The sequence below is a fragment of the Microtus ochrogaster genome, linkage group LG9, assembly GCF_000317375.1.
Source record: "Microtus ochrogaster isolate Prairie Vole_2 linkage group LG9, MicOch1.0, whole genome shotgun sequence".
NCBI classification, from domain to species: Eukaryota; Metazoa; Chordata; class Mammalia; order Rodentia; family Cricetidae; genus Microtus; species Microtus ochrogaster.
The window spans coordinates 29,519,781-29,529,920 of record NC_022034.1 but is presented as its reverse complement, the minus strand read 5'-3'; the positions used below and the strand labels follow the sequence as shown (position 1 = coordinate 29,529,920).

Genomic DNA, 10,140 nt, shown 5'->3' with positions numbered 1-10,140 from the left:
TCTGCAACCTAAAACTGTTATGGTCCAGTAAAGGCATTGAATCATAAAGTCAACCGGCAATGTTTTTATTCTAAGCAACATTAAATAGATCCAGAATAAAATTAGACTCAAACAAATAATTTTCTTCATGACAGGTTATAGAATTTAACATGCATGATATTTTCCATCTTTGAAGTTAACACAATTATGTTTGCTTGGTGCCAATTTATCTGCCTCCAAACGTTTCCAGCTGAAAAGAAGACCTGCCTAGAGCAGCCAGCCCTGCACGCACATGAGACCCTGGACAGATGTTCTGGGGCAGGTTCTGCAGTGGACTCTGAGTATTTATGGCTTTTATTTTATTTTTTTTAAATTAGGGCAGGGGGCAGTAGTAGAAGAACAAAGAAAACATCACTATGTATTTTAGAGCTCAGAAAAAAAAATACAAGTCAGTGCACTTGACCAGAGTTCTCTGTTGTTCATTCAACCAATAGCCCTTTAGAAACCAGCCCATCTGGGCATGGTCTGAGGTAATATAAGTGTAGACAGGAGGTGTGCATGTTCTCTCTTGGTTGGTGGTCGGAAAGCAGAGGAAAACAGCAGCTTTCTTATTGTGAGTGTTCCCCGTAGACATTTGTTATCCTTTATTACAGGCTCTCATGGGCCTCCTTAATTATGCTGTATTCTGGTGCCCCAATATGGTGTTCAGACTCACCACCCTGGGCTTAAGAGTCCCATGCTCTACCGACTGAGGTAGCTGGGCAATGTGGTCCGCGTCCCCCAACTTCTTAGAGGGACAAGTGGTGTCCAGCCACCCAAGATTGAGCAATAACAGGTCTGGGATGCTCTTAGATGTCTGGGGTTGCGAGTGCATTGCACTGACTGGCTCAGCATGTGTCTACCCTATGCCAGTAGGCATGGGTAACCCGTTGAACCCATTGGGATCATGGATTCCAATTATTCCCCATGAACGTGGAATTCCCAGTATGTATGGGTCATAGCTTGCGTTTATTAAGTCCCTGGCCTTTTTATATACTACCTGTTGCTACTACCAATTGAATAGTCAAGATTAACCGAATTATCAATGCTCCATCAAGGCAGTGGGCCAACATCAGTGGGGCGGATCCAAGGGCCTCACTACTGGGCAGGAGAGGCCCCAAATAGGCAGATGCCTATTCCTGATTATATCTTGTACATTAATAAATAATAAAGTTAATTCTTTATCATCTAGTATAAATTCAGCAGTTTTAAATGCAAAACAACTCTGCATGTTGCAAATCGGTAACTATATTGAGAGGTTCTTTAAAATCCCTTAGTACCATAAGCATAGCATATAATTCTGACTTTTAGACAGAATTGCAAGGACTTTGTTATACTTTACTTAAATTTTCTGATTTGTAACCTGCTTTTCCTAATTTATTTGCATCAGTATAGAATGCAGGGGTTCCAGTTATTGGTGTGTCCCATACAATGTAAAAAAGGATCCAATTAGTTCTCTTGATAAGTCCAATTCTCTCACTTTGGGGATAGTTGTTGTTAATCTCTCCCAAAAATTACTATAAGCTCTTTGCCAGGGTTCACTTTCTTCCCATAATTCATCAATTTCATTATTATTAAAAGGTATTATAATTTTTGCTGGGTCTATTCATGCAAATTGACGAAGCCTCAATTTTCTTTTCATAATTAACTCAGAGTCCTTTTCCATATAAGTTTTTAATTTTTCACTCGGTTTATTTGGTTAAAAAAATCCATTCTAAGATAATATCTTCCCTCTGCCTTAAAATTCCTGTAGAGGAATGTTTGGAGGATAATATGACCAGAATGCAGTTAAGATTTGGATCCATACGATACACATGTGCCTCCTGAAATTTCCCTTCAATTAAAGATAATTCTCATCTTCAGCTAATAATTCCCTGGGGACTATTTAAGTTCTTGTCACCATTTAAGGTTTTGTTTAAATTAATCAGGTCTTCGGGACCTATCCCAATAGTAGGCCATAGATGGGAAATGTCTCCTATGGCTCAGTGGTTAAGGGCGCTGACTGCTCTTCCTGAGTTCAATTCCCAGCATCCACAGTGCTACTCAGTCCTGTAACTGCGCTTGGAATATATGGAAACAAAAAGAGAAAGAAACTGATTGATAATGATGTGTAAATAGTGATAAGAATAAAAGACCAACCAACAAACAAACAAACAGAAAGCATAAAATAAAAGATCAGTTAAGCCAAAACTGGCTGATGCTTTAGTTTTTTTTTAACAGTTGTAAGAAGTTTCCCTATCACATTGTGGTTGCACCCAAAGAGAGTGATGCTATTAGGGGGTGTGGCCTAGATGAAAGATGTGTGCCTTTGTGGAGTGAGTCTTGAGGTCTCCTTTACTCAAGTTATGCTCAGTGTGACAGTTTACTTCCTGCACCTGCAGATCAAGATGTAAAACTCTCAGCTCTGTCTCTAGCACCGTGTCTACCTGTGCCGTCATTGCCATTATGATGACAATGAACCAAACCTCTGAACTGTAAACCACCCAATTAAATGTTTTCCTTTATAAGAGTTGCTATTGTCATGGTGTCTATTCACAGTAATAGAAACCCTAACTAAGACACACATTTCAGCCCCAGAAACTTCATCTTTTCTAATAAGCCTGTTATGGGAATTCATTCTGCTAATAGCTTTTGGGGTACCGGCCTTAGGGCGTGACTTCTGTGTGCAGATGTGATCTCTTATAAGGGAGAGGAAGGGTTTCTCTCACTCTTTTGGGAGGTCAGAATAGAAGTAAGCTTGAGCGATTGTTCACATCTCCCTGACACAGACCAGCTGGACACGATGGCTCCCACTTACCCTGTTTTCTGAGTCTGTATTTCCCTTTGAATCCCCATTTCTTTTTGAACCTCCATAATAATGACCATTTGTAACTCTCATATTACTGCTTGCTTTACGAACCATCATTTATTTTCTGGAGGTACACTTCATTAGCTGAAGCTGTTCAGTTGGAACCTCCAGCTCACTCCTGCGTTGTCTGAGAAGCCCCATCTCTCTCCAAACAGGCACTACCCTCGCAGAGAATCTTCAACAAAGAAAACGCACCAGAATCCCTGTTCTGTATTTTTGGGGACTTCATCCCCTGAATGTCAGCAGTCCAAGTCCCCACCTAACGTGCTCAGCTTTTGATCTTACTTGGCACAAATCGAGCTTGTGGTGGACACATCGTCACAAATCTTACCTACAGGTTATATAATCCCCTGCTTTAGCTCCCGTATGTTTTTATTCATCTTTGTGTTGTCATATGGCTCATAGGCTCTTACCTCTCCTCCTGCATGTCCTGCTTCTTATGCATCTGGCTGGTGACCCTACCTTTCTTTTCTCTAAGTCCTCTCTGTCCCCACAAGTCTCGCCTAAACTCTTCCTGTCTACCTATTGGCCATTTAGCTGTTTATTAAGCCAATCACAGTGACACATAGTCAGATAGTGTAAAGAAATATCCCATAACAGACTGTGGAGTTTCCAGCATCATTGCTGAGTTCACACATGCCCACCTATCAGTGCTAGTTGCTGCCAGACACTGTCAAGGACTGTCTGGGATCTCCAAAAGTGCATCCTCCTGGCCTGCCACAGCTGAAGGACCTCAGGGAGGATGTGGAGGATGCGGGTTGAGTTTACAAGCTCCAAAAGCATTATTACGAGAGAGGGGTCCACACTTCAACATTATTTGCCTGACCAACTTTTCCCCACTTGGTGAGATGACTGTTTAATGAGATTACCATAACCTTTGTAATAACGTGGTATTGTAAAGAATGTTTGTGGTAATAAGCCAATCATTCAAAAGGCAATTCTTGTGTGGACATCTTAAAGGCCAAGTGCCTGACAGCCCACCAGCCATTCTCTCCTCACCCGTGTAGTATGATGGCCCTGGAGCCTTTCCCACTGTGTACCACACTGACTTGCTAAAAAGAAGAACACTATTTTCCAGGCAGGGATGTGGGCTGGGTACCCTCACAACTTGGCTCCTCTTCACTTCAGTTATGCGAATTGGCACACGTTTTCTGGTTACAGAGTGCTGTAACAAGATTTTTAACCTTGTAACATTTGAGACAGGTGCTTGCTATATAACTTTTAACCCATTATACAAGCTAAGCAGCCTTCAAACTCATGGCAATCCTCCTGCCTCAGCCTCTTGAGTGCTAGAATTTCAGGTATGCATTCTCGGTTTTAGAAGCATGCCTATGTAGCTGTGAACAGTATTCTGGTCAGCTTATAGGAAATATAGCTGGACAGAGTGAGAGAAAGAGAGGATGTGAAAACAAAAAGGGGAAACAGAATCCATAGGCCTGGGAACTCTTTTTGTTTGAGTTATTTTAGTAAAGCTGAGTTCTAGAAAGGACAGTGGGGCGGGGAAGAGTGGGAGCAGAGTGGAAGGGGCATATTCTCTGCAAAAGGAGCAGAGCTACTTGGTAGAGCAGGACTTTCCTTCCCAGGCTTCTACATCACACTCGTGGTTGAAAGCGGCCTTCTGGAGCGCTGTTCAGGGAAAGAAGAGCAAAGGGAGCAATCTGGGCACTTTCTTCTTTTAATAACTGTCCCACTTCATTACCAGGCCTGTTGCTATCCTCTTGCTGGGTTCAGTGTGTGTGTGTGTGTGTGTGTGTGTGTGTGTGTGTTTCTTTCCAACTGATTTCTTACCTGTCTTCATTAGGGTTTCTATTGCTGTGACAAGACACCATGACCATAGCAACTCTTATAAAGGAAAACATTTAATTGGGGCTGGCTTACAGTTTAGAGGTTTAGTCTATTGTCATCATAGCAGGAAGCGTGGGAGCACTTAGGCAGACATGGTGCTGGAGAAGGAGCCAAGAGTTCTACATCTGGACTGGCAGGCAGCAATGAGAATGACACTGGGTCTGGCTTGAGCCTCTGAAAACTCAAAACCCACTCTTCCCACTCCAACAAGGCCACATCTCCTAATAGTACCACGCCCTCAGGACTTATGGGGGCCATTTTCAGTCAAACCACCACATTGCCATTTACCTTTGCAAACCGTTCAGACTGTTGTTCCCTGGAACAGGACAGCAACTCCACCTCTTTATTGGCTGCAACAACTCATGCTTTGCTCCTTCTACTGTTGACGTTTGCTCTGGATGATAACTGAATAGATTAGAAAGGCAATGTCATTTCACATGGCAGATAGCTACAGAAACACCTTCTGCACTATAGCCTGCAATTTTACTTAATTATTAGCTGACAGTATTAAACTTTTATCTGTGCACCAAAAGGAGTGGAAGGGGTTGAGCAATTGATCAGAAATAAAATGAACCTAGGTTCCTGTGCAGACCCACTAGATGTATAGCAGCCTGGAGACCAGATGACCTCTTATAGCTCCGTGGTAGCAGTTATTCCTTTAACAAGTACTCACAGTGGGGAGTGGTAGTATATGCCTGTTAACCTCAGCACTTGGGAGGCAGAGGCAGGAGCCTCAAGAGTTCAGGGCTACTCTTGGCTACACAGCAAATTCAAGGTCAGTCTGGTCTACAAAACATAAACAAAAGGCAGTTACTTACAGAAGCCTGCTCTTGGTCATGTCCATTGTATGCAATGGGAATAAAAGATGAAGTCTCTCACCTCATGGCACCTGCATTCCAGTGGGGTAAGAGGAACAATGTGTGCATGACACACACAGCTTTGGACATATGAAAAAGAGGTGTCTATTAGCTATCTCTACTAGCTGGGCTCTCTAGACGAACAGAACTGGTGAAATACATAGATGTATAGAGGGGATTTATTCAATTTATTGGACTGGCCGGGTAATCCAACAATGGTTGTTTGTACACTAAGAATCTACATGCCTCAGCTGGGCCAGGTGACAAAATATGTATGATTACAGGTATAGGATTATGACATTATGTTATATAACACTGGAATGATCTTGTTGGTGTCTTTCTTTCCCTTGCGGACTGTATGAGTAACTTTTCTTGTTGTTGGGACCAACTACCTGACAAAAGCAACTTAAGGAAGGGTTTGTTTCCGTTTTGAGGGTACAGTCCATGGTGGCAGAGAGTCCCGATGGCCAGAGCATGAGGTGTGTATTATATTGCATTTGTAGCCAGGAAGCAGAGACTTGTACCTGGCTTTTTCTTTGGGGCCACCAATCAGCTCCCAAACCACACCATGGAGACTTATTATTAGTTATGAATGCTCAATCCCATCCCAACTCTTATTTCCATCTGTTTCTCTTTATCTACATTTCGCCTCAGGGCTCTTTACCTTTCTTTCGTTCTGTCTGACTTTCCTGTTTCTCACATCTGGCTGGCTGACAGCTGCCTGGCTTCTGGCCCTGGGCATGTCCCTCTCTTTTCCCTCATTCCCCCCTCCTTCTTCTCCTTTCTCCTCTCACTTACTCTCTCTGCCAGTCAGCCCTGCCTGTCCCTCTCCGGCCTAGCTATTGACTGTTCGTCTCATTGTTGGACCAATCAGGTGCCTTCGGCAGACAAGGAGACATAAATGCAACACCTCTTTACATAATTACATAAAATGCACGCAAACAAGTGTAGCACACCTTTACGTAGCTAAAATAAAATCGCACAGCATAAACAAATGTCTCTCATCTTTACATAGTTAATATTCCACAACAGAGACCCACGAATGCTGCACTCCACTGACTTTTTTCTTCTCATTTGGTTTAGGATCCTGGCCCCTGAGACGATGCTGCCCACATTCTGTTACTCCCCACCTGTAGCTTTCCTTGGGGGACACCCCGTAGTTCCAATATCCCCAGCATACTGGAATCTCCATTGTAACTGGGCTTCTCCTTCACAGCCTCACACAAAGGCCTCTCAGGGCTTCCTTAAAGGGACCCTGACTCTGCTATACGAGCCTGACCTGAGCATCTTTCTGGAGCCTAGGTGCAATTCTCCATAACACCTACACACTTGTCCATTTCACACCTGTGAAAGAGTACCACGTGAACAAGGCTGCCAACTCTGCTGCCAGCTCAAAAGGTAGCCTGACGCCATCAGCCACTCCAACAGTGTGCTCAAGAGACACTTCCCATTGACATTCTCAGCTCAAATTTTTTTCTGCTTCCAAATGAAAATCTGCGTATTTACCAGGTAAAGTTTTCAGTGAGCTCACCCCTCAAGCCACCTTTCCTGTTGTCTCAGGATAAAGAATGAGGTCAATCAGTCTGGCAATTACACATGCCTCTGTACTCTCCTTATTCTAAACTAAAAAGAAAAAAAAAAGTAAATTTAGTGTTTTGTGAGTGCTACAGGCATACATATGTGAGCATGTGCCATGGCACAAGTGTGGAGGTCAGAGAACAATTTTGTGGACAGACATTCTTCCTTAAATATCCTATGCCAATGCTGGAGAGATGGCTCAGCAGTTAAGACCACTTGCCCTCTTCCAGGGGACCTGAATTCCATTCCCAACACCCTTGTCAATTGGCTCACAACCTCATCTAATCCCAGCTTCTGGGAATCCAATGACCCTTTTGGTCTCTACAGGCACCTATACATATCACACACACACACGCACACACACACAAAATTCTCTACCAAACAAATGATTCCATTACTTTTGAATTCAGCCTCACTCCAGTACTCAGGACATGGACAAAATAAAGCCAAATGCCTTGCCGGAATATTACATGAGTAACCTCTAGCCTAGTTCTTGATAGAGTTCTTGTTCCCTTCTGACCTTGGACCAGACCTCTAGCGTCCCCAATTCTCAACAGTCTGACTTTTCATACACCCACCCAAATGTCCCATTAGACTCTGCTTATCATGTCCCAGGGCCTCTCTAGCCTGAAGCTCCAAGCTCTTCTATATTCCTCTCACAAGCTGGACACAGGGCCTGAGGACAGCAAGATCAGGTTTACTACAGCAGCAGCCTTATTACGTATGGATTTTCTGTATTAGTCACTTTCCTCACAGCTGTGATAAGACACCTGACAAAAGCCACTTAAGCGGGGAAGTGTAGCAATTAAGGCCCTATCGCTGTGATTAAAACCAAAGCAAAGACCAGAAAACCACCATGACCAAGGCAACTTATAGAAGGAGCGTTTATCTGGGGGTCACGGCTCCAGAGGGATAGTAGTCGTCCATCTCCATCATGCCTGGAAGTGTGGCATCAGGCAGGCATATGGCTGGAGCAACAGCTGAGAGCTTACATCTTATATACAGGGGGCAAAGGAAGAGAGAGGGAGACTGGACCTGACATGCCTTTTCCTACAAGGCCACACCTCCAAACAGTTCCACCACCAGGGAGTTGGGTACTCAGACATGAGCCTGTGCAGGCTATTCTCATCCAAACCACCACAGAAAAATTTATTCTGGCTCACAATTTGAGGATAAAGTCCGTTATGCCTGGGAAGCCTCTGACTGTGAGCCAGTCATGTTAGCAATCCAAAGTAGCACAGAACAGTATTCTGTAGGAGTTGAGGATCATGTCTACAAAGAAAAAAAATACAACCCCAATTGAAACTCTCAGTACTATAGCTGCAGTGTATAAGTACCCCAGATCCTCAGCTCTTAGGGTGAGACCTGGGGTACCTAGTACAGGCCCAAGGACCAGGAAGTCAAAAGAACTCCAGGAAGAGAACTGGAGCACAGACACATACTTGACTGGGCACTTGATTCTGATAAAGACGACGCTGGACATTGGTTGGGATAAGTGGCTACTTAAATAAGAGACTCGGGAAACAGCACAGTTTTCCCTGTATGGTACTCTACACACAAAATCAATGCTGCTGAATTGTAAATGTGAATCTGAAAAGTAATTCTATAAGAATTCTAGACAGAAAGTATGATAATCTTATACCTTTAGAAGTAGGCAAAAGTTCATTTGTTTCCTTGTTTGTTTGCTTGCTTAGCCCAGACTGGCCTTGAACTAACAACCCTTCTGTCTCAGCTTCTTCTCAGGTTCTGAAATTATATATGTGTACCACCACACCCAGCTAGCCAAAGATTCTGTCTCTTTCCCTTTCTCTCTCTCTCTCTCTCTCTCTCTCTCCCTCTCTCTCTCTGTTTTTTATTTTTATTTTTATTGGCAGTTCTCCAACTTTATTTGTGATTCAGTAGCTTAGTTCTCATCCATATTGATTGTCTGTAGATTTTTTAATGTGTTAACAGGCATGTAAGTTACCAATGTGTAGAGCTTCTTTGGTGAGCCCTCATCCTCATTACGTTTTCTGGACAAATGTACCCGGATACTGGTGTGGGAGAACAATTCTATATCTGTCAGTTATATTTTAAATAAACGCTGATTGGCCATGGTGGGAAAACCAGACAGGAAGTAGAGGTGGGGCAATGAGAACAAGAGTATTCTGGGAAGAAGGAAGCTCTTCCCAGAGTCCTGCCCAGATCACTGAAGAAGCAGGATGTGACCTGTCCCACTGAAAAAGGTACTGAGCCATGTGGATAACATAGATAAAAATAATGGGTTAATATAAGCTACAAGAGCCAATAAGAAGCCTGAGCAAATGGGCCAATCAGTTTATAACCTAATGCAGACTCTCTGTGTGATTTTTCTCTTGAACTAAATGGCTGGGGGACTGCGCAGGACAGAAACCCCAAAAAGCAGGCCATCATGTTACAGGATACAGTATGAAACATTTCTTATTCCTTTGCCCCAGACGGCTTTATTGAGCCTGGTATCAATCTGCACATCTGGAGTCCCCATTTTCTTCATGGCCAATTTCCAGATTTCTTTGAGTGCCCTAGGGGCACGCTTCTTAAAGCCCATGCCATGGATGTGCTTGTGAATGTTGATCGTGTATGCTTTGTTGATGGCAGACGGGCCCTTCTTCTTCTCGCCACCCTTCTTTGCGGGAGACATTCTGCCAGGCCCAAGCCCAAAAAGCTCTCTTGGCTTTTTGAGACAGGGTTTCTCTGTATAACAATCCTGGTAATTCTGGAACTCTCTTTGTAGACCAGGCTAGCCTCAAATTCATAGGTATCTGCCTGCCTCTGCCTCTCAAGTTCTGGGATTAAACATGTGTGCCACCACTACCCAACTGCAAAAGATTTCTTAATTATTAACTACAAAGCACTAACTTCAAAATAAGATTGACAAATTGGGTAACAACCTACAACTTGGAATTTTTGTTCTAAAAGACACATTAAGAGCCAGGAGGTAGCGGTGCACAATTTTAATACTAGCTCTCAGTGGGC

The 10,140-nt window shown here is 43.4% G+C and overlaps 1 protein-coding gene across 1 annotated transcript; it reads right to left on the bottom strand.

Moving 5' to 3' along the window:
- Window positions 1-9,049: 9,049 nt before the first annotated feature.
- LOC101986215 (60S ribosomal protein L31-like) lies at window positions 9,050-9,832 on the bottom strand. Its single transcript, XM_005363587.1, has 2 exons — window positions 9,564-9,832; window positions 9,050-9,179 (listed from the first exon to the last, which is right to left on the bottom strand). Exons 1-2 carry the CDS (start codon window positions 9,803-9,805, stop codon window positions 9,050-9,052), a joined length of 372 nt encoding a protein of 123 aa, XP_005363644.1. The 5' UTR covers window positions 9,806-9,832.
- Between the last annotated feature and the right edge of the window lie 308 nt (window positions 9,833-10,140).